Raw genomic sequence first — 24,956 nt, 5'->3', positions numbered from 1 at the left:
ATTCACTGTTAAATCTCCTCCTGCATTATCCCTACTTGATTTTGTAATTATAACCCTTTGTTCACCTGGCTGGAGTCTTGTTCGTCCTGCCATCGAACTTCACTAATTCCCACTATATGTAACTTTAACCTATTCATTTCCCTTTTTAAATTTTCTACCCTATCTGCGTGATCAAGAGATCTGACTTTCTACGCTCTGATCAGTAGAACGCCAGTTTTCTTCCTCCTGATAACAACATCCTCCTGAGTATCCCCTGCCCGGAGATCCAAATGGGGGACTATTTTACCTCGGGAATATTTCACCCAAAAGGATACCATCATCATTTAACCATACAGTAAAGCTGCATGCCCTTGGGAAAAATTATGGCTGTAGTTTCCCCTTGCTTTCAGCCGTTCGCAGTACCAGCACAGCAAGGCTGTTTTGGTTAATGTTACAAGGCCAGTTCAGTCAATCATCCAAACTGTTGCCCCTGCAACTATTGAGAAGGCTGCTGCCCCTCTTCAGGAACCACACATTTGTCTGGCCTCTCAGCAGATACCCCTCCGTTGTCATTGCCATCGCTGAGGCACGCAAACCTCCCCACCAATGGCAAGGACCATGGTTCATGGGAGGTCTTCTACATATATAATTTTCTATATAATTCACAAAATAGTTATCTTACTTTGTTGCCCCATAAATATCAGGCCTACTTTATATAAAGGAGACATCAGTGATCCTGAAATATGTATAAATAGAGCTTCAACTAATTATCAAATTGACATAACCTACTACATATTCATGAGGAAATACAAAGTTAAATGCAATTTCAGTATCCCTATTGAAATCAATAGAATATAAAATTATTACTCCAAGTGTAAGAAAGAAATGTACACCCATGTGTGACAAAGGAGTTGCAGACTACTACTTTCTTCAGTCTGAGTTTTTTCAACTCTACTTTTTTTATTGTCAAAGGTACTTGAACACATTTATTACATTTCAGAGGTCCTGAATCCAAGTATGGCTTTACTTTTTCCAAATTGGCTCTACTTCTGAAAATATTTATGTTTTTTTTATTTTAACTAAATGTTGCCATAGATGCTGATTTTCCATCAGTCTTTATTTTCATCTAACTTTTACACTCTTTAATATTTTACAATTAATCAATCTATTAAATTCTTTAAAATTTAGTTTGTATTTTTATTTGATCTGTTTCAGAAAAATATGAGTTCTTCATGAAGAGGACGCATAAACAATCCCGATGCATTCGTTATATTTGTGGTGAATACTGCCTATAGAAACAGATACAGAACATCACAGACTTTGTAAAGAAGGCATATCTTGCATATGTTTGAATACAGTTTTGAGACCAAGATAGTACTTCGATTCCTCACACTGTTTCTAAACACTATGTACAGTGCCTTCAACAGTGGAAAAAGGAAAAAAGAGAATGTTTCAATTTTGATGTACTGATGGTCTGGCGAGAGCCAAAAAAATCACCACGACAAACATTACTTTTGTGCTGCAGATGTAAAAGGTTTCAATTTATTCAAAAAATGTAAATGAGAGCTTCCAAATTTGCAATCAGCCAGGAGACCTGTGGCACACAGTAAAGAAGTTCCTATACCAGCGTTTACTAAATTACCTGAACCTGTAACGTCAGAACCTGGAGGAATACAGGATTTGGAGTGCAAAAGCAGCATCAGCAGTAGAAGATAATATGAAGAAGAAATTTTTACACTTAAATTGTTCACTCAAGATAAACTAAATGACCTGGTACAAGATCAGAATGGAGTGAAACTTCTAGCATCCAGGCTAAAGGAAATCAATTGTCTTAGTCCAGAAGCGAAAATTTCAGTATACCGTACAAGAGAAGCAGGTCCTCTGCAATACTCAGCCAAGATGAAGAATTTGTATAGTGCAATAACATTCCCAGTCTACTAATTCAGGAACATCAACCAAAAGGAAGCTGCACCAGAAGACTGAAATATGTCTCATGAACATAAATGGTCTATTTGTTGTGATCTGAAGATGGTAAACACCTTGCTTGGGCAGCAGTCTGGGTATACGAAGTACACTTGTTTTGTATGCTTATGGAACAGCAGAGCAGACCAAGATCATTGAAGAAAAGTGGCATGGTCTTTAAGGGAAAGTCTTACTGTAGGTGTAGCCAGCATCATTCGGAAGCCATTGCTTAAGAGAGAGAAAATAATTCTGCCTCCATTCCATATAAAGCTAGGACTGACTAAGTAGTTTGTTAGGGTCCTAGATAAAGAAGGCAACAGCTTCAAATACGAGGGTACTCCCACAAGTAAGGTCTCCTACATTTTTATAAGTACATAGACCTGTTTATTTCTACAATGGTTTACATCAGTTTACAGCTTGAACATTTAGTTATTTTTTGACGTAATAACAATTTCTGTCGATGCATTTTTGTAGATGCTGTGGCAGTTTTTGCATGCCCATGTCATACCATCTTGCCGCCAGCTCCACGGCTTTAAGAAGGATGCTGCCTCTGGTGTGACTGTTTCTTGGTCTCAAGTGTAAAGTGGTATGCCCCACTTTCATCAACCATGACAATTGAGTCCAGAAAGTTGTCCTGTTCGGCTGCAAGGCAGTGAAGAATTGTGCAGGAAGCAACTTGTTGCTGGATGTGGTCCTCAGCATGCGTGGCACCCATCTTGCGCACACCTTCCAGTAGTTCAAAGTTTCCATTAAAATTCTGTGAGCGGTGCTTCAGGAAACTTCAGGAACCAACATGTAGAGATCATCCAGGGTGATCCGCCGATCTTCACGCATGCTTTGCTCAACCTTCAACATTGTCTCCTAGAAACTGATGGTCTCCCACTCCTTTCTTCGTCGTCAATTTCGGTCCCACCAGCTGCAAACTCTCTACACCACTTACGAACATTTTTGACATCCATGCACAACTCGCCATAGACTTCCATCAACTGGCGATGGATTTCAATCGGTGCAGTGCCCTTTGCATTCAAAAACCGAATAACTGCGCGCAATTTGCACTTGGCGGTAACATCCAACGGGAGCTCCATTCTCAACGGCTGCCAAGCCAAGATTGAGCACCTCAGTGTGGCGTGCGCATGTTTACACACAGCGCATGAAGCACTCTTCATAACAATGTGACCGACTGCCACAAAAACAGAGATCTGTACTTATAAAAAAAAATAGGAAACCTTACTTTTGGGATTACCCTCGTACATACGTAGATTCTGCCCCCCCCCCCCCACTCCCCTCAATTAAGTATTTAACAATTGAAAGGAGAAATATTTGATGGGTCCCAGATTCGCAAACTCATCAATAATCCCAAAGTGACAAATTTCACGAATGATTAGAACCATTGGACTGTTGAAATTATATCTTAGTTGTGAAAAACTTCTTAGATAATCATAAGGCAGACAATTACAAAGAAACTGTGTAGAACGTGTTGACAGCCTTTAAGAAGTTGGATTTTAATATGGGTACCAAAGTGCATTTCGTTCACAGACACTTGTCTATATATCCGTATAATGTAGGCAATTACAGTGAGGAGCATGGGGAGAGGTTCCACCAAGAAATTAAGATGGTGGAAGGCAGATATCAAGGCAGGTGGGAGATGCCTATGATGGCCGACTACTGTTGGTGCCTCCAAAATGATTGTCCTGAAGAGCAATACAGAAGAAAATATCATTTCATGATGGAGTAACTCCACAGTCGCACTGAATATAGGCATACAGTTTGTCTGTCATGAAGTAATGCTACATAATTAGTTAATTACAGTCCTTAATGTCTCATTTTGGTATTATCTGAGACAGTAATCATGTGACTCGTGATCAGGATGTGCCTACTCTGACATTACATTGCTGTATGTTTATATTCTTCAATAAATTTTAATTGCCACAAAACAGGAGCCAATTTAGCAAATCTGAGGCCATATTCACATTCAGCAACACAAAATGTTCCTAAAAGCACTTAAAAACCATTGGGGAAAAAAGGCAGTGTTTAGCAGTGAATGACACCCACTGCATAGTATAGCTTTCACCTTTATTAAAATAATTACAAAAAAGGCAGAAATATTTTGAAAACTTTATTGCAATACATTAGTTAAAATACAGAGTCTGACACACTAGTCATAAGCCTCAGGTCTCATCTCACAAATGAGGAGCAAGGAGGATGGGCAGAGTACAAAGCTCATTAAAAACTGGGGCTCATATGGCTCCATGTGGTAACATCCTATCATAGGGCACTTTTCCAGGGTTACAGTGGCCTCAACAGGACCTGCAGCACAGAAGGTGGACATCACCATGGCATTGGTGGCAGAAGAGGCAAAACCATAGCATCTGTACTCCAGATGACCAACTACAAAAGGCACCTGATTCTATGTTATGGGCAGCCTAACGCACCTGGCAGAAAGTATAAAATTCCCAACAACAGGACCTGGCAACAGGCCCACCACTCAATCGTCACCACAATTCATGAGTTAGTGGCAAACGTTAAACTATCGGAAAACGCTAGAGCACCACCCCATACGTGACGCATGATGATCTCATCCGGCCAATGCAGGGAAGAGGGCAAGGTTGGCTAAAGAAGTACGTCCGAAGTAATTCGTTCCGTATTGCTTCATGGAGCAATAGAACATTGACAGGTCATAGCCACTAACTGGTAGAAATCCTAAAATCTTATCATGTTGAGTTAGCCTACCTACAAAAGATGCAATGTCAGTAGTCATTGTCAAATTTGTATGTTTTCTGCGATGTCCCACAGACAGGCTACAATGAGACAACTAAAGACATATTGTGGAATGAGCTACAAGATACTGTTCTGATATGCATTTCTTTTAATGTGTGTCAGGGCGCTGATAACCTCAGTGTTAAGTGCCCGTGAGCCCCGACAGACACACACACACACACACACACACACACACACACAGGCACGAGTTCCTAACGGTCATATGAGGTGTGACAATAAAGTAATGACACTGATGTTAAAAAAAAAAATGTTGCTTACCATTTCAGCCAAGTTTAATGTTGTCTCCTTCAAAGTAGTTCCCTTCTGATTGCACACACTTTTTCCAGCACTTCTGCCATTGATGGTAACATTTCTGGAACTCATCTTCTGTAATATCCTCCAATACCCTCATCACAGCTTTTTGGACATCTTGTGTTGTTTGAAAATGGTGTCCCTTGACTGTCGTTTTGACTCTTGGAAATAGAAAAAAGTCGCACAGAGCAATATCTGGAGAATAAGGTGGCTGTGGTAGTACCGAAATTTGAGGTTAACAATCGCTGTACTGACACAGCAGTATGGGATGGTGCATTATCGTGATGCAGAATCCAATTATCAGCAATGTTGGCATGGACACGAAGAACTCTTTTATGAAGGCTTTCTAAAATTTCTTTGTAGTAATATTGGTTAACTGTTTGTCCAGGAAGCATCCACTCTTTATGAACAATTCCCTTGGAATCAAAGAAGCACACAAGCATGCATTTCACTTTTGAATTAGACATGCAAGCTTTTTTTTTGTCTGGGTGGTCCCTTTGAGCACCATTGCGAACTTTGGCGTTTTGTCTCTGGATCATACTGAAAAAACCAACTTTCATCACCAGTGATAACACAGTTCAACAATTCTGGATTGATTTCCATTTGCTCTAACAGATCGGCTGCCACATTTTTCCGTGTTTCTCGCTGTTGTGGTGAGACCATTTTTGCACAAATCTTTCTCCTACCAAGATCTTCAGTTATTATTATACGAACCATTTCTCAATTGATGTACAGTTGTTCTGCAATCATTTTCCTAGATAATCTGCGATCAGATCGTACGAGTTCATGCACCCTAGCCAAGTTGACACCTGTACGTGAGGTCGATGGTCGTCCACTGTGGTCTTCATCGTCAACATTCATTCTGCCTTCACTAAACATTTTATGCCAACGAAAAACTTGCGCTCTTGACATAACCTCATCTCCAAAAGCATTCTGAAGCTTACCATAAGTTGTCGTCACATTTTGACCCAATTTAACACAAAAATAAATGGCATACCGTTGCGCAATATTACGTGGTTCCATTTCAGTGATGGGATACACAAACACGTGTTAACTTATTACTGCATAACTCATGACTGAGCAGTTGCATTGATGTGCCGCTTGGACTAGAAGCAGCTTATAGACAAAGGTCAAAGATATTGTGCCTATGCAAGCCTGCAGGGTTGCAAAGAAAATCAGTCTCATTACTTTATTGTCGCACCTCATATTGGCAATACCAGTGATAGGTATATGTGCCATGGAAATCCTGGAGATGGCACAGAATCCTAGAATTCATTAAAGCAAATGACCTAATTATCACAAATACATTCCTTAAGAAAAGCACATCACACCTGATCACCTACACAAGTAGTGGGCACAACACTCATACTGAATGCATATTACTCTGTAGACATCTAAATGCCTACCCCCTCAACATAAACTGCTAGTTACTGACATCCAAATGAAAGGTTACATAAGAATGCTCTATGTGAAAAGTCAAGTCAAAACCAAATGGCGGAAGCTACAAGAGCATAAAGTGGCCATCAGTGAGAATCCTGCATTCCCTCCCATTTTAACGAGTGTAGCTCAAGCTGAGTTTGGTGTAACACAGCCAGGTATGTGTAGAATTGATAAACAGATGCAGCTTTGGTCAGACAAAGCAAAAGAAAAAGAAGTGCATCTAAAAATAAAAAAGCAGCTTTCAAACAGTTACAAGCTTTCCAGAACGAGAAGAACCTTCAGAACAACAAAGCCACCAAGTAGCCAAGACAAGTGGCAGCAGAGGCCAAAGCAAATCACCATGAATACTTATATAACCAACTAACAATTAAAGTTGAGTACAAAATCATCGACCAAATGATCCAAGTGCAGTGCAGAGCAAGTCAAGATACAAAACATTACAGGTGTATAAAAGATAAGAATGGTCAGAGGTTCCACAACAGCTAGCTAGCTCGCTAGCTAGCTAGCTAGTTAAGTTAGTTAATTAATTAGTTGCATGTTCCATGGATCATTTTGCGTGATAGATTGTAATGATGTGGAATGAGTCATTTTACATTCACATCACAAATTAATTGTTTACAGAAGTGAGTCAATAATTCCTCCCACCAACTTTTACACATTACAGTAACAGAAATTCTTCTACAGAATTGAAGTAGTTGTCAAGGAGAAACTTTCTCAGTTTATTATCAAATTTTACTTTGCTGCCTGTCATTTTATATCCCTGGGTAAGTGACCAAAAATTTTAGTTGTAGCATTGAAACCCCATTTTGTGCTAAATACAACCTTAATGTGGAGTAATGAATGTCATTTTTCCTTCTGGTATTATAATTATTTATCTCATAGTTCCTTTCGAACTGCAGTGGATTATTTATAACAAACTTCATGAGAGAATAAATATACAGTGAAGCAGAATGAGATTTTCACTCTGCAGCGGAGTGTGCGCTGATATGAAACTTCCTGGCAGATTAAAACTGTGTGCCGGACCAAGACTCGAACTCAGGACCTTTGCCTTTTGCGGGCATGTGCTCTACCAGTTAAGTTTGGAAGGTAGGAGACAAGGTACTGGCAGAAGTAAAGCTGTGAGGATGGGGCGTTAGTCGTGCTTGGGTAGCTCAGTTGGTAGAGCACTTTCCCGCGAAAGGCAAAGGTCCCAAGTTTGAGTCTCGGGGCGGCACACAGTTTTAATCTGTCAGGAAGTTTCATACGGTGAAGCAGTTGTCTTAATTCCCAACTCCTTAAACATATATCTACAGGATGATCATGGGTGAGTACAATATATTATTATTACAGACAGCATTTTTTTGTTGTAATGAAGACTTTCATCTTAAAGTTGAGTTATTCCATATGACATTAGCGAATGAAAATATGTCAACTCACTGAATTGTCCCCCCCCCCCCCCCCCCGAAAGAGTTGCAATGATTCTAAATACAGATGGACTGAACTAAATTGTTCTAGGAGTTCCAAAAAGCACTTTTTCCAATTTAAATTCTCATCAACATTGATCCTGAAGAACTGAAGTATCCACTCTATTTATTATTTCCTCATCATGTGTTGCACTTATTGGAATAGTACCTCTAGATGTGCAGAACTGAATATGTTGTGTCTTTTTGAAATTGAGGGTGAAACCATTCACAGAAAACCAGGCAAAGATACTTTTAGGAACTTTGTGTACTATTTCTTCCATTTCTGTATGTATGCTTGGATTATTCATTACTATACTAGTGTCATCTGCCAAAAGAACCAATGCTGCTTGTTGTATACTAGATAGAAAATCGTTTATATATATATGAGAAACATTACTGGAACTAAGATTGAACCTTGGGGAACACTACATGATTCCTCCCCAGCTATAATGACGTCCCTGGACTATATTGCTTGAATTAGTAAGTACATTCTTCTGGTTAGATATGACATTGTTCATTGGTTGACTATACCATTAATCCTATAAAATGTTCAATTTATCTAGGAGAGCACTGTAATTCACACAGTCAAATGCCCTCGAGAGGTCGCAGAGAATACCCCCAGTGCTATTTTATAAATTAATGCTTGTAAAATCTGGAAAGTAAATGACATTCCCAGTAGAGTAATCCTTCTGAAACCCAAACTGTGATTCGCTGAGGGTACTATTGTTGCTAAGGTGAGATACTATTCTAGAATACATTACCATCTCAAAAATTTTGGAGAATGATATCAGCAGTGAAGCATGTCAGTAGTTACTGACATCTCTCTTATCAATAGTTTAACAATGGCATCTTTCTGTCTCTTTGGAAAAATGCCTTAAGTTAGTGGCATATTCCAGATAAGATGGGGCTTACGAGGGCTATTCAGAAAGTAGGGAATGTTTCCGTCTGACGCCGCTAGGTGCGCGCCGATCGCATATATTTTGGTATGTGTCTGCTCAGCAGCTCAGTCGGCATCCATCCGTGACAGTGGGAACATCTCCGGGCATCTGGTTTTTTCGATATTTGAATTTGAAATGTGCGCTGCAATCAAAATTCCCAGCAGTTGTGAGATGCAGTCTGTGATACAGTTTTTCTTGGCAAAAAACCTAAAACCCATAGAAATTTATCGTGAATTGTGCAAAGTGTACGGAAACAACGAAATGAGTGAATGATCTGTCCGGAAATGGCACATTTGGTTTACAAATGGCTGAACCAATGTTCACGATGAAGAGAAGAGTGGATGCCCGAGCATTGTGACTTATGATCTTGTCACTAAAGCTGATGAAACGATTCGTGAAACTCGTCACTTCACAATAACAGAGCTTTCACTTTGTTTCGCACAAGTTTCACGGACGTTGTTGTTTGAAATTGCCACTCAAAAGCTAGACTACCACAAATTTTGTGCACGATGGGTGCCGAAAATGCTTACAGAGCACCATAAAGAACAGCAAATGGGGGCAATGTTGACATTTCTGGAGGCCTACCACAAACATGGTGATTCATTACTGGATTGAATGGTAACTGGTGATGAGAGTTGGGTGAAATACACAAAATGCAAGACAAAATTACAGTCCATGGAGTGGGGCCACACAAGGCCATCCCAAAAACCAAGAAAATTATTGCAAACCTTGTCGGCAAGGAAGTTGACGGTGACAGTGTTTTGGGATAGGCAAGGTGTGCTTCTTACTGATTTTCTCGAACATGGAGCAACCATAAATTATGCTCAGGGTACTGTCAAATTTTTCACAGCCTTAGAAGAGCAGTTCAAAACAAACACTGAGGAGATCTGATGTCCAAAATTTTGTTTTTGCACGACATTGCCTGACCTGACATGGCAAACCGCACTATAGAACTCCTTATGGGAAATTTTCCCTCATCCGCCCTACAGCCCCGATCTTGCACCAAGCGACTTCCATTTGTTTCTCAAGATTGTGTGCTTGCAATGCAGCACTTTGATGACGACATGGAACTCCAGGTGGGCGTGACTCACTGGCTGAAGTCTCAGGCGTCAGAATTTTACGACGAAGGTCTTTCAAAGCTTGTCCACTGCTATGATAAGTGCCTCAATGTGTTTGGTGACTATGTGGAAAAGTAGTATGTCAGTCGCTCTTTCAGATGTATAGAATAAAATGTATTTCTTGTACTTAGTTTTTTAGTGCCACAACGTTCCCTTTTTTCTGAATAGCCCTTGTATTACATGGGAACAGTGCCACAACGTTCCCTTTTTTTCTGAATAGCCCTTGTATTACATGGGAACAAATTTTTAGTACTCTATTGGAAACACCAATGAAACCAAACGAGTTTTTATTTTTGACAGAATGTATAATTTAATTTCAGAAGGAGAAGTTGGTGATACATTCAAACGACTGAATTTTATGAACGTTAAATTTTCAATATGCTGCTGTGACTTTGTCTTGAACTGTTTATGCCTGTGCTTTCTACTATATTTAAGAAATAATTATCAAATGCATTTGCTAACTGTGTCTCATCATTTATAACCCTGCCATTCAGTTCAATAGTGATGATGTTCTGTTCTGGGGCTGGTTGTCCTGTCTCTCATTTCACTACATTCCATATGGCCTTAGGTCTGTTGTTGGAAATACTGACTTCTGACATTGTCCCTTGATTTTTAACAACCCTTCTTGGTAATTTTTGCTGTGTGCAACTACTGCAGGAACCTTACTTGTTCTTGCCAAAAGATATATTTCCCTTTTCCTTTCAGAAGCTACTTTACTCCCTCTAGTGACCCACAGTTTTTTACATTACTGTTTAATCTCCTTTCTGATTAGATTACACGGAAAGCTATTTTCAAACAATGATGGGAATATATCAAAGAATAGATTAAATGTCATGTTAACATTTGGTTCATTATAAATTACATCCCATGTCATCTCCTGTAAACTGTTCTTAAAAACATTTGTCCTGGACTCATTAATATTCTGACTGGTTTCCACTGAGGAGTATCCATACAGTAAGATGCTATGTTATTTATCCTAACTAACTGTGCAGCATGATCAGAGAGAGCATTTGTTACTGGGTGAATAGTCATTTTCTTGCTTTGAGCTACATCAAAGAAACATTATCAATTAGGGTGCTACTGTCTTTACGCATCCATATTGGGAAGTTAATTGGTGAGATCAAATTGTAGGATCCAAATAAGGTTTCAAGGTAATTTTTCTATCAGGATTCCCTAGAAAATCTAAACTGAAGTCACCACAGTCTATTTATTAACTGCTTGCTACTGCCTGACAGATAGCACAGTAAGGAATCCAGATTTCTCATGAAAATTTCACAATTTCCCAGTGGGGATCTACAAACACAATTAAAAGTGAACTATTTTTCAGTATTAATTCACAAGCACACACTTCTGTATGCTGATCACTACAAAACCGACTTGGCTCAATGTTTTTGAACTTCTGATCTGTCTTCACATATTTAACAATTCCTCCTCATTCAGCGAGATGATTCTAGGACGATGGTGAGAATATTTCAGTGAAATATACAATAATGAATTCTCTCACCCACCAATACTAAAAGACAACAACCCAAGTGGACCAGTTTAATGTATCACAATAGAGGCAGTCAAAGCTGCCATTCGTAGCATGAGAAATGGTGAAAAATGGAAAGGCTCCATGACCAGATGACCTTCCAGTAGATATAAGGAGAACTGAGACACAAAAATATACAACGAATAACGCCAGATTATTGACACAATAACAAAAGCTCCGTTGTAATCACTGTTTTGTTTGTTATATATTTAGTAGTCATCTGGAACAAAGGTATGTCTGTTTAGCTGCACAAGCCAAAACAATATTTTGGTTGGGCATATTGTTAAAAATATGTCGTATAATTCTTGCGCGTGTGTATGTGTGTGTGTGTGTGTGTGTGTGTGTGTGTGTGTGTGTGTATGCGCGCGCACGCGGGCACGCAAGTGTGTGTGTGTATGTGCTTTTATTGATGACAAAGGCCTTAATTTCCGAAAGCTTTAATTGTGTGAATCTTTTTGTTGTGCCTATCGCGACTCAGCATCTCCACTATATAGTGAGTAGCAACTTTCCTTCTCCAATATTGATACATTCAATCCTGGATTTTCCATTGTTTGACTGTCATATAATTCTTGTTTTTTATGAACAGAAAATTTGATTTCATGGCTTCAGTGCTAATCAACTATTTACAGTTTTTCTTCCCTTCATATTAATGATGGTTTATTCTTTATCAAAGTTTCATTTAGATTTCTCAATCCTGATGACCTCCAGGTTCCCTAAGAATTTTGAAAAGTGACAAACATTAAACAAGCAAAAATAAACAGTATGCTGCATGTTCACCAGCTGCCAAATTTGACAGTTTATTTCGCTGCTCATTTCGCTGTTGCCAGGGTAAGTAACAAAAACACGCAGCAGCTTCATGACCATGTGTTACACTTGGTTCCACACCATATTTTGATAAATAAATATTGCACTTATGGAATATCAGAACAGTTGTGCAACTGGTTTGAAAACTTTCTAGCAAAGAGAGTCTACTATGTCACTTAATTTGGGAGCAAATATCGTTGGAAATGAAAGCAGTACCTTGAGAAAATTTTAACAAAAACTATACAGTTCGTTGTGGAGTGGAGATGTCAAAAAGTGGCCTCTGATGTTTTAAGTATTCAAAAGATTATCTTATTAGCTTCAGATGAGCTACTCATTTGAAAATGACCACAAGAATCAAAATTCTTGTCATCATCATTTTGGCCATTTGTGGAACATGCTATTTCAACAGCACTTTCTATTTTAATTGCAACTCAACTTTTACTTCAGCCTAGTATCCTCACATTTTTTCTATGCTTTTCTTCCTTCACTTCAGTACACTTTTTAATATTTTTAATTTGGGGTTTTCTTAGGACCCAAGATACTGTGTGAGCAGTGTTAAAATAAAAATTAAATAAAACACTGAATGTATTGTTAAATCTACTATCTTTTGCCCATTCGTTTCCTATCTCAATGAGGCATGCAGCTTTCATTTACTTGTTGAGAAAGTAGCATAAGATCCCACCTGTCAACCTTCCAGGACTCATACATGCAATATGCCCACAGAATTCAATCTTCTTTCCACAAGTGGTGTTTATGGTCTTTTCTACATGCATATAATTTACGGCTGTGTCATTTTCTGGCCATTTTCTTGACACTTATAGATACCGATTTTATTTATGGAATATTGCTTCTGTACTTGGAGAAACACAGACATATTAAAAATTTGAATAAAAAGTATTAACGTTCTACGATAATATTTATTTAATAGCTCGTTATGAACTGGCGTTCAGCTTCCGAGGCCATCACCTGAAAGAAACTTAATTGTTATTGTTGTCATCGTCTTCAGTATGAAAACTGGTTTCATGCAGCTCTCCACACTACCCTATCCTGTGCAAGCCTCTTCATCTCTGAATAAATACTGCAAACTACATCTTTTGGACCTGCTTACTGTACTGACCTCTTGGGTCTCTATCTAAAATTTTTGTCACCAAAATTCCCTCCAGTACTAAATTGTTGATCCCTTGAGGTTTCAGAATGTGTCCTACCAACTGATCCCTTCTTTTAGTCAAGTTATGACTGAACTTTCTTCTCTGCCCAATTCTATTTATTATTTCCTCATTAGTTACATGATCTACCCATCTAATTTTCAGCATTCTTCTTGTCTGAACTGTTTATAAGCCACGTTTCACTTCCATACAAAGCTACACTCCAGACAAATATCTTTTGAAAAAGACTCCATAATACTTAAATCTAGATTCGATATTAGCAAATTTCTCTTCTTTGGAAACACTTTTCTTTACATTGTCAGTCTACATTTTAGGTCCTCTCTACTTCGGCCATCATTAGTTATTTTACAGCTCAAATAGCAAAACTTGTCTACTTTAAGCATTTCATTTCCTACTAATTTCCTCCACACCACCTGATTTAATTCTATGACATTCCATTACCCTCGTTTTACTTCTTTTAATGTTCATCTTATATCCTCCTATAAGTCAACGTGCATTCTCTTCAAATGCTCTTCAAACTACTTTGCTGTCTCTGACAGAATTACAATGTCATCAGCAAACCTCACAGTCTCTCTCTCTTTATTCACCCTGAACTTTAATTCCTTCTCCAAATTTTTCTTTGGTTTCCTTTATTGCAAGCAATGTACACACTGAATAACACTGGGGATATGCTACAACATTGTCTCGCTCCCTCTTCAACTACTGCTTCCTTCCATGGCCCCCAACTGTAATAACTGCTACCTGTTTTCTGTACAAGTTAGATATAACCTTTTACCTTCTTTCCCTGGTACCATCATAATTTCAAAGAGATTAAAAGTATAGCAATGTATAAGTCAAATATGTTTTACAAGTGAGTAATGGCACAGACTACTACACCAACAATATAAGGAACAGGATAGATTGCTACTCACTATAAAGAGGAGTTGCAGATAGGCAAAATGAAAAGACTGTTACACATGGTAGCTTTTGGCCAGAATCTTCTTCAGCAAAGAAAACACACATACATTCACACAAGCAAGCACACCTCATGCATACATGGCAGCTATACCACCACCAGCTCTGATCAGAATGCAACTGCCATGCAAACAGCAATCTGGAGTGGGGCAGAGAAGGTGGAGGAATAGATAACAGTGTATGGGTGGGGTATACAGAGGATAGAGACTGCCAGGTGCAGTGTAAGGAGATAGGGCATAGGGGTGGGCGGGGGGAAAGGGTGGAGAAAAAAATGGGGCATGGAAAAGGAAAGGCACAGAAAAGGAGGGGAGCAGGTGACGGGAAAGAACAGGCATGTACATAGGCAGAAGGTGGCACACAAAAAGGATGAGGAAATGTGAAACAGGACATGGTGTCTGGATGAAGAAGCAGAAACTGTTGGGTGGGGGTGTGGGACAGCAGCTTATCATAGGATGAGGCTGGGATAATTTTAGGAGCAAAGAATGTCTTGTAAGGATAACTCCCATCTGTGCAGTTCATAAAAAACTGTTAGTGCAAGGGAGGATCCAAATGGCCCTGGTTGTTAAACAGCCACTGAAATCAAATTTGTTGTGTTCAGCTGCATGTTGTGCCACAGTGTGGTGTACATTGCTCTTGGTCACTGTTTGGTAGTGGCAGTTCATCCTGGTGGACTTCTGGTTGGTAGTCATGGCATTATAAAAAGCTGTACAATGGATGCAGCAGAGAACATGGCTGTGTTCAGAGGTGACCCAGCCTTTGATTGAGTACAATATGCCTGTGTCAAGAATGGAAGAGGAAGTGCTAGATGGCTGTATTGGGTAGGTGTTGCACCTGTGTCTTCTACAGGAATATGATACCTATGGCAAAGGGTTGGGATTGGGAGTGGCATAGGGATGCAGTAGAATGCTGTGGAAGTTGGGTAAAATGTCCCTCATTTCAGGACATGATGATAGGTAAAGTCCTGACAAAGGGTGTGGTTCAGTTGTTCCATTCCGGGGCGTATTGGGTGATGAAGGGGGCACTCTTTTGCAGCTGGCTCTTGGAGAAGATGGGAGGATTGGACGTGTGTGGGGGAAATGGCACGGGAATTTTGTTTGAAGGCTAGGCCCGGGGGATAAAGCCTATCCGTGAAGGCCTTGGTGAAATCTTCAGCATACTGGGAAAGGGAGTTCTTTGAACTGCAGATACACTGTTTACAAGTGGCAAGGCTGTAGGGGAGGGATCTTTTGATGTGGAAGGGATAGCACCTGTCAAAATGTAGGTCCTGTTGGTGGTTGGTGAATTTGATGTGGACAGAAGTGTGGATGAGGCCATCAGAGGAAAGGAGGTCAATGTCTCGGAAGGTGGCACACTGGGTTGAGGAGGGCCATGTGACGTGGATAGAAGGGAAGGTGTTGAGGTTGTATCACTCTCTGCCAATGTACTTGCCAACCCCTTCTCCTCCCCAGCTCCTCTCCTTTTCCAATCCTCCCCTCTTCCACCCCCCACCCTCCCACGCCCCACCTCCCAACGCTGTACCTGGCAGTCTCTACTACCCCTCCTCCTACACTGCCTCACTCCAGACTGCTATTCACGTGAGCCGCAACTTGGTCAGAGCTGACAAGCGTTCTTTGGTGAAGAAGGCTTTGGCCAAAAGCTGTAATGTGTAACAGTCTTTTAGTTATGCCTGTCTGCAATTCAATATGTCATCTTTCCAGTGAGAAGCAATCTATATATTGTTGATATTCCAACCTGGGGTTTCCATTTTTAGGTTACTATGTTATGTGGACAAACTGCTGAATGTGATGAGCAGGCCAGAAAAAAAAGGGGGGGGGGAGGCAGAGAGGAGAAAGGAGTCTATGGAACATAGGTATGGAACAGTTATAACTAGTATATTAGACACAGGTGAGAGAAATATTAACTGGCTGCTGCTACTTTAGCAAGGGTGATTTCTTCCTTTAGATATTTATAGTTAGTAGATATGCAGTTTTCATTTTCTTGATCTATTATGCATGTTGGATCCTGTCAACTGTCATAGGTACTTATAAATTTCTCTGTGCATTTGATCTAACTTTCTTGTGCCTGAAGTACTCTTAGGCATAGACATGACGTTTGTTATACATTCATGTTTCCTGAAGGAGACCTGAAGTCCCATTGATGCTTGTGTCTTTAGTTTGTTGATTTGTACTGAAACTGTGTGTAATGAGTCAGAAAAAAATGTGAGGTCATCTGCAAAAGCTATGCAGTTAACTCAAATTCATGTTTCTAATACCAGCCTGATCACATTTCAAACACCTTTGCCTCTAGGAGATAATTTTCATGGGTATACAGTAGAAAAGTAGAAATGAGAGCCCAGCTGCTTGCCTGAAACTCATCCCAATTTCAAAAGCATCTGAAATATCTCCCATAAATTTGAGTTTGAAAGTGTGTGTGTGTAAGAGTTTGTTAGGTAACAGTCCTTATTTTGTCATCCAAGCCAAGTTTTCATAATTTTGAGAAGAATTGTTCAGTCAGTGGATTCCTATGTCTTTCTGAACTACAAATTTCTTACTTATATGTTCCACATGAGAGAAAATACATTATAAATTCATGTTCCATGAGACACATGAAATTTTTTTCTTCATGAAGCCTCTTTGGTTTTCATCCAACTGTGAGTCCAATCATTTTTCTGTCATACTCTGTAGTGCTTTGAAGAGAATGTTCTAGGCCATAAAAAAAAAGAAACGGTACATAGTTAATTGTTTATGTCCACTCTGCCACCTGGGTTAAGAAGTGGGTGGATCGGTGGGGAGGGGACTAGCCACATCCAAGTTCCTCTGTTTCCAAGATGTTAAGGACTGTCTTAGTCTGTTTATTAATAGCACTGTTTCTGGTGTTCTTCCACATTTTGGCAATGATCGAGTCATCTCCTCATTCCTTGTTGTTCTTTAGTGAATGTATGAACTGTCTAATTTCATCTTCTTTTGTAGGTGATGAATGAGGACAAATAGGAGGGGTCGTTTTGGACTTTGAACTGGTTTTGAAGCCACACCGTTTTGTGGAAATAACACTCTCCTTCCAAGTAAAAAAAAAAATCACAGTCTTTGTTCACAGAACATCAAAATAATTTCTTTTGGCAAATAAAAATTAGTAACTTTTTAACAAGGGGTGAAGAGTTACCAGACAGCCAGACAGAGAGTATGGCTAGATAATAAAAACACAAAATTTTGAGGAGAGCAGAAAGCACATCTGCACAGTTACAAATATGGGTTGTGTACACTTACATGTAATATTTGCATGTGATGTTATTAATTTTTGTATTTTTAGTCTTTCACATGGAGTCTAGCTGGTTATCAATGCCAGGTACACAATATAAGATGGATGAATACCAGCTGTTGAAATAATAGTTTCTAAGAAGTGTCTAAGGGTTGCATTCATAGTACTTTATTGTGAGCTGCAATGCTGCTACGGTCGCAGGTTCGAATCCTGCCTCGGGCATGGATGTGTGTGATGTCCTTAGGTTAGTTAGGTTGAAGTAGTTCTAAGTTCTAGGGGACTGATGACCAGAGATGTTAAGTCCCATAGTGCTCAGAGCCATTTTGAACTGTTATACAGATCCAATGATTTGATTCAAATCTGAATAGAAGATTAGAGAACCTGATTCCAAAAATGAAGTCACGCACCTGCATCAGAAACAGAAAAGTGGTCTAGAACTACAGAGAGAAAAGTTTTAGTGGTACCTCGTGCAGCACAGTATAGCGTGCTTTCTATGAATCTTTGTTGGATGCAGGATGAAAAATGGACAAATAAAATAGTATCTGCAATCCTAAATGCCAGTGTTCTTAAGTTCAAATCTTTAAAATCCAAGCCATGATGGAACAGTCATTGATCTGCAAAGCAGTAGTAGTGGGACAGACAGACTAGAAGAGATGTCATATGAAAAACCAACAAAGCATACCTAGCACTCCAGAAGTGTCACTAAACAATGTTTTCCCTGAGCAGCCACAGTGTGAATAGGGTGATGTCAATGCCACACTATCATGTAAGTCAGAAGGGCAAATTCTACTCCCTACTGAATGGGCCTTCAACGCCACAGTTAAAAGCCATTGCACAATATGTGGAAAATCCGTTCTGTGGGAAATGACTGAACACACACAAAAAACACGAGCACTTACATGAACTCCCGGGACATGGAAGCATGTAACGTAAGGACACATTCACTGAGCACACAATCCTCCTGTCACTGTTCCACATTAATATCCATATGCAGATCTGTCGCCTTACCAACCTCCATGACAACATTTACACACACACACACACACACACACACTCACACTCTCTCTCTCTCTCTCTCTCTCTCTCTCTCTCTCTCTCTCTCTTTTCCACAGTTTCCCTCTCCCTCTGTTCTATCCCAATACTGATGCCACATTGCTATCATGTCTCCTTGTCACTTCTCCTTCTCAGCCATAACTCATCCATGCCTCCACACCTTCCCTCCCTCTTTCCTCCTCTCACCAACTTCCTCCAGCACAACATCACAACCCCTGAAAGCAGACATGCTGTGGCATTGGTGCAATGTAGCCGCCCAGAAAATGTAGCTCTGTGTGTGTGTGTGTGTGTGTGTGTGTGTGTGTGTGTGTCACTTAGCTCTGAAGGCGGACATAATCTAAAAGCTTAACCACATTTGCAGTCTTCTTTATATGCCATCCAAGACTTTTCCTTATCATAACACATCAGTAAAATTTATTTGGCACTGTGTATTACCTTTCCAGCACTATGGAGTGGTGCAGTTATGTCAGCTGCAGGCTGGTCAAATCCAATACCTTCCTCAGACTGAAAACCTTTGCGAGGTGGTTTTGCTCCAGGTAACAGAGCGAGTGGATCAATATTAAGGTTTGGACGCTGAATTTTTCCTGGAAGCTTCTCACCTGCAAATAAACATTGGCACATACATTCAAGGAATATTAAAAAGTAGCAGAGAAAAAAAATCAAGTACCATATTCCGGTAACTGAATTTAATTTAAATTATCAGTAACTCAAGCTGACGGGTGGTTGGTTGACTTGGAGGTGGGGGGGGGGGGGGGGGGACAAAGATAAACAGCGAGGTCATCAGTCCCATTGGATTAGGGAAGGATGAGAAAGGAAGTCAGCTGTGCCCTTTCAAAGGAACCATCTTGGTATTTACCTGAAGCAATTTAGGAAAATCACGGAAAACCTAAATCAGAATGGCTCAACACGGGTTTGAGCCATTGTCCTCCCGAATATGAGTACAGTGTGCTAACCACATCTCTTGGTAACTCAAAGAGAACTCCAGAACATCTAACTGCTAAACTTACAAAAATATTTATCAAGCATGGACTACATCTCCATTGGATGCAGGTAATCAATTTTTCAGATGATTTAATATTGTTTAACTATTTTTCTACTACACAATGGAATATTCAGGATAGAATATGACAATATTAAGAAAACGGTAGTTGCAGACAGGCACAACAAAAAGACCATTAGAAAGTAATCTTTTGGCCAACAAGGTCTTCATCAGAAATAGGCAAAAAATCACACACACACACACACACACACACACACACACACCACCAACAACAACAACAGTCTCTGGCTGCTGAAGCCAGACTTGCCTCAGCACCCAGAGACTGGGGTCGTGTGTGTGTGTGTGTGTGTGTGTGTGTGTGTGTGTGTGTGTAGTATCCGAACACCTATTGGTGGTCATTAATATGGCATGAGTCCACCCTCCAAGTTTATGACAGTTTGAACTCTGCTGGGAACAATGTCAATGAAGTGTCTGAATGTCTAGAAGAATGACAGCCCATTCTTCCTCAGGAACTGAAACAGAGAAAGTTGTGGTGTTTGACACTGGGGTCTGGAGTGGAATTTCTCTCAAAGTTGTTTTCTTGGACTCAGGTTGGGGCTCTGGGCAGGCCAGCAGTCCACAAACCATTGCATCACAGATGCTGCCTCATGAAAGGGTGCATTGTCATGCTGACAAAAACAATCATTATATCCAAACTATTCCTCTACTGTAAGAAGTCAAAATGCTGTAAGATGTGTTCATATTCTTCCACATTTAATGTTTTCTTCAGCGTAATAAGAGGACCACCACCATAACCATGAAAAACACTCCCATGGTCTAACACCACCTCGTCCTCCGTACTTCACTGCTCGCCCTATGTATATGGCACTTGTTAATTCTCCAGGCATCCGTCAAACCCAATCTTTTTCATTACATTGCCACAGGGTTCATTACTTGTCTCCAGTCATCCACCATCCAGTTACACTGCTCTTTACATCACCTCAAGCATCCCTTACAATTGGGTACAGAAATATGTTACTTATGAGGAGCTGCCTGGCCACAGTACCCCATTCTTTTAACTCCCTGTATACAGTCAAGCTGGTGTGTTGGTAGCACTTTGGAACTCGCAAGTGAACCTTCCAATCATTGCATGCAATTTCTTACAACTACCATCCCCAACGCACAACAGTCCCTGTCTGTCCATACATGAGGTCTGCCTGGTCTTGGTTTAGATGTGGTTGTTCCTTTGTATTTACACTTAACAATCACATCATCAACAGCTGACTTGGGCAGCTTTAGAAGGGCTGAAATGTCCCTTATGGATTTGTTACTCAGGTGACATCCAATAATTAGTCCACGTTCAAAGTCACTGCGCTCTCCTGATCAACCCAGTCAGCTGTTACTGTTTTCTACTGACAACACAATATTCCCCACATCCTTTTATACTGGCCGGTCCGCCTCTCATGACATCTAGTGGTCCAATTCTGCATTATATTAGAGGTAGTGTAGGTAAATTTGAGACTGCAAATTCTATGGTCTGGGGCTCAAATCTTAGTTCTGTGATAATTTTTCCAGCAATTACTTGAATCTCTAACAATGATTTTTCTTTATGAAGCGATCAGTAAACTTGCACCAAGGATCTGAGCCCATGCTTAACTGTGGAACCACTAATGCTGCCTGGATAACGTCAAAAGACAACAAGGATATACTGACCCCAACAGCATATACCTAGTAAAGACCTGTGGTGCTCAAACTGAGACCACCTGTATGGATGCCAGATGCTGACTGCAGCCAATAATGTAAGGCACACAAGTGTCAATCCCAATATAGCACACAGTTTTTGTCCATTATTCGGGTATGCACATCAGTACGAATTTATTGTCAGTGACAGTTTGGCGATGCCAACCATATAACTGTGAAGGGAACACTATTTTTCATTGTATGTCACCGATCTGGAAATTGGTTCTCCTCCTTATGCATTGACAAGCACTAGACTATCACGAAAGTGGTTTACAAACAAAACTCCCCCACCATTACTGATGAAGAACAATAAATCAAACAATGCTTCATGCACACTATTATTAATTGTTAATTATGTCTTGTCAGGGTCCTAATTCCGTAACTGAAAACAAAAGTTACAACAGCACAAATTATTCCATACAGTTAGAAACAAAAGCCAGGAGAGAGCAATAATTCTGCAAGATGTTTAAAGGAATAGCAACATGGCAAGCACTGTCACTTATGTAAGAGTTATTAAGAAGTAGATTCAACATAGTCAATTATCTCACCAGATTTGGGTGATGTAATAGCCTCTTCTGCTGGTTCTCTTTTAGTTTCACTCAGCTGCTTCTCCCTGCTGAATACCAATCCATCTATTTTATCATCAGGTGGAGAGTAACCTTTCAACAACTCTCCAAAAGCTGTTGAAGAGAGACGTTCTGTCTTTTGGGAGTCACCAAATGACTCCTCACCTATACCAGGTGAACTCTCTCCAAAGGTGTCTTCTCCCGTTGAGCTGTCTTGTTGCAGAGCAGTAGTTTTTCTGATGTCTAGTGTCTTCGGTGGTTTTGGTTTGGTGACTGGTGCTATTACCTCATCTTTTTTGTCAGACTTCTTTAAATATATCTCACTATATACATGTTCTTTCCCTATCTCTGTCTGCTTTTTAAGATTATGCATTCCATTCACATCTGGTGTTAGCTGACTAACACCTGCAGCTGACTGTACTGAAATTTCTGATGTACTTTCCTCTACATCCTTATCTACAGGACGTATTGCTGTTTGTGGCTTGCCCACTGAAACAACAGGTTTTTTAGTTACTGCTGGTTTCTTAGTGTCATATGTATTTCTGCTTGTGGCTGGTGCAGCTTCTGTATTTTCTGTTTCAGTAGTGTCCTTTACTACTGATTTTTCTTTGCTTGGTGTTCTGCCAACTGGAACTGAAAATATACTATCAGAGGAGTCATCTGGGAAAACTGGTGGTTCTGCTGTCATGAAAAGAACTGGGTCTGTTTTATTATCTGGCAATGATGTTACTTTCTCACTTACCACATTCTCTGACTTATCTGATCTCAGTTTCTCACCAAATATATCAACTTCCTCATCAAAATCATCACCAGAAAATAAGTTCACTTTGCTATTTTGCCTTTGAGTAACATAGGGTTTCGTTTCATTTCCAATTTCAGAAAATATGTCATTTTTCGAAGCATTACCAGAAATTACAAAATTATCAGTTACATCCCCAGAGAAAATGGAGATATTATCCGATTCTTTATCAAACAATGAGGATCCCTTGCTGTGACTGTCACTTTTGGAAACATGATTTATTTCTTTTGCCATACCTTTATTATCTGACTGATCCACAGTAATTAATGCTGGAGAATCACCTTTTCTGGACTCAGTGCTTTGGATATCATCCTCCCAGTCATCAAACAAACCACCAGTAGGCACATTTTCATGTGAAACTGAAGAATTTTGACCATCACTAGCTCCCAATGCTAAACCACTGTTCTTCACACTGAATAAATCAGTGTTTGTATCATCAGGAGGAGGAATCAGTATGCTACTACCATTACCAAAGAGACTAGTCTTTTTAGGTGGTTCTTCTGAGGAATAGTCTATTTTCTTTTCAGATGACAGGACATCAATGCTTCGGCGAGATCTTGATCCAGTTGAACTTGCAGAAGAGAAAAGCAAATTGTCTTCATCTGAATCATTATCATCATCAAATAAAGACTGTGGTTTCTTCTGCTGGATTAATTTTGACACACTTGGAGGATTGAAAGGTGAACTGAAAAAGAAAATGTAAGTATCAAAATGAAATTTAACTTAGCAACAAACAAAAAATATTGCAGTTCTAGCCTCTTTCCCACAGCTTTGTTCACATATGAATTCAGCACATATACTGCACACATCTCCTCCTCCCCTCTCTCATCGAACCCTTCTCCCGTCTCTCTGTTCACCTCGTCCTCCCACTTCAATTTGTCCACCTTTCCCTCCGCATTCCCCATTTCCTCCGCCACTTCTCTTTGTACATCACCTTCCTCCCACACTCTCCTCAGCCATACCCACCCACACCTGTAGCTCAGGCATGCCAATATTACCTGCACGTGTATCCTCCCTCCCCCTCTCCCCCAAATCATCTCTTCCAACCTCTCTCTGTCCAGCCCCTCCTCCACCCTCTCCTTGTCCATCACCTCCTCCCCCCCTGTGATCACCCCATCTTCCCTCCTCTTTCTGTCCATCTACTCCTCCTCCCATTTTTCTCTCTATCCATCTCCTCTTCACTCCCTATCTGCCCTTCTTCTCCTCTCCCCACCCCTCACTGTCCATCTGCTCCTCCTCCCTCTCCCTTTCGATACCCTTCTGCCCCCTCTCCAGTCATTAACTCCTTACCACTTTTCTCCCTATCCATACTCTCCTGCATACCTATCTCTGTACATTCCCTTTAGCCCCCCCCCCCCCTGCCCTCCTCTCACCCTTCCCACCACCTCCTACTATCCACTCTCCCCCAACCCACCACCTCTTGCCTTCCTCAACCTTCCTTTAGCTGTGACTCTCTGCAAATGTAGCCTCTGCAAAATATGTTGATAAAACAGGTCAATACCACCTCAGATAAGGCAGGCCCATACTGTTTCCACACAACATGTCCGTCCTGCAGGCATCCTATAGAGCAGAGGCTGAATAAACATGTTCTTGTATCTCTGCTCCTGTATGGGCCAGGTAATTATATACCCCATCATGCTGATACTCACAAAGTTTTGGTGCCAAATTTCACTGAAATTGGTGCAAAGGTTTGGGAAGAGATCCCTCAAAAAAATATTTACAGTCAGAGGGGGAAGAAAGGAGACGGAGACAGAAGAGATACTTTGTTTTGTCCAACTACAATGTCCTTGTGTTGTAGCTTGAATGGGATCATGTGTCGCTGGAGTGGGTAAGAGGCGAAGAGGGGAAGGTAGCCGGGGATAGGATAGGAATGTGGCACCACTGCACAGGTGAGGGGAATTGAGTGTGGGGCACCTGAAGTACAGGAGTGGGGTGTAAAGGGGAGGTAAAAGAGAGACAAATGATAGGAAGTGGGAGACTGCAGAGAGGAAGAAATGAGAGCAGATTTAGTAAAACAGGTGGTTGGTGCACAGAAACATGGGCTGGCAAAGATTGACATCAGGAGGATCAAGGGATCAAAAGATGTATTTTAAGGACAGTTTCCATCTACATAATTCAGATACACTTGCACTGGGCACGTGGCATAGGTTGTGAAGCAACTTCAAGTGCTCTGCAACCAGGA

The 24,956-nt window shown here is 40.4% G+C and overlaps 1 protein-coding gene across 1 annotated transcript in view; it reads right to left on the bottom strand.

Moving 5' to 3' along the window:
• The window catches only part of LOC126203691 (WASH complex subunit 2), a 194,312-nt gene that overhangs the window by 53,508 nt on the left and 115,848 nt on the right, over positions 1-24,956 (bottom strand). Inside the window, exons 13-14 of the mRNA XM_049938060.1 lie at positions 21,958-23,459; positions 19,126-19,289 (exon numbers count right to left, since the gene is read on the bottom strand). Coding sequence (XP_049794017.1) covers positions 19,126-19,289; positions 21,958-23,459 — 1,666 coding nt within the window. The remainder of the gene's footprint in view (positions 1-19,125; positions 19,290-21,957; positions 23,460-24,956) is intronic.

The sequence above is a fragment of the Schistocerca nitens genome, chromosome 9 (assembly GCF_023898315.1).
Source record: "Schistocerca nitens isolate TAMUIC-IGC-003100 chromosome 9, iqSchNite1.1, whole genome shotgun sequence".
Lineage (NCBI taxonomy): Eukaryota > Metazoa > Arthropoda > Insecta > Orthoptera > Acrididae > Schistocerca > Schistocerca nitens.
This window is presented reverse-complemented; position numbering and strand designations above follow the sequence as displayed.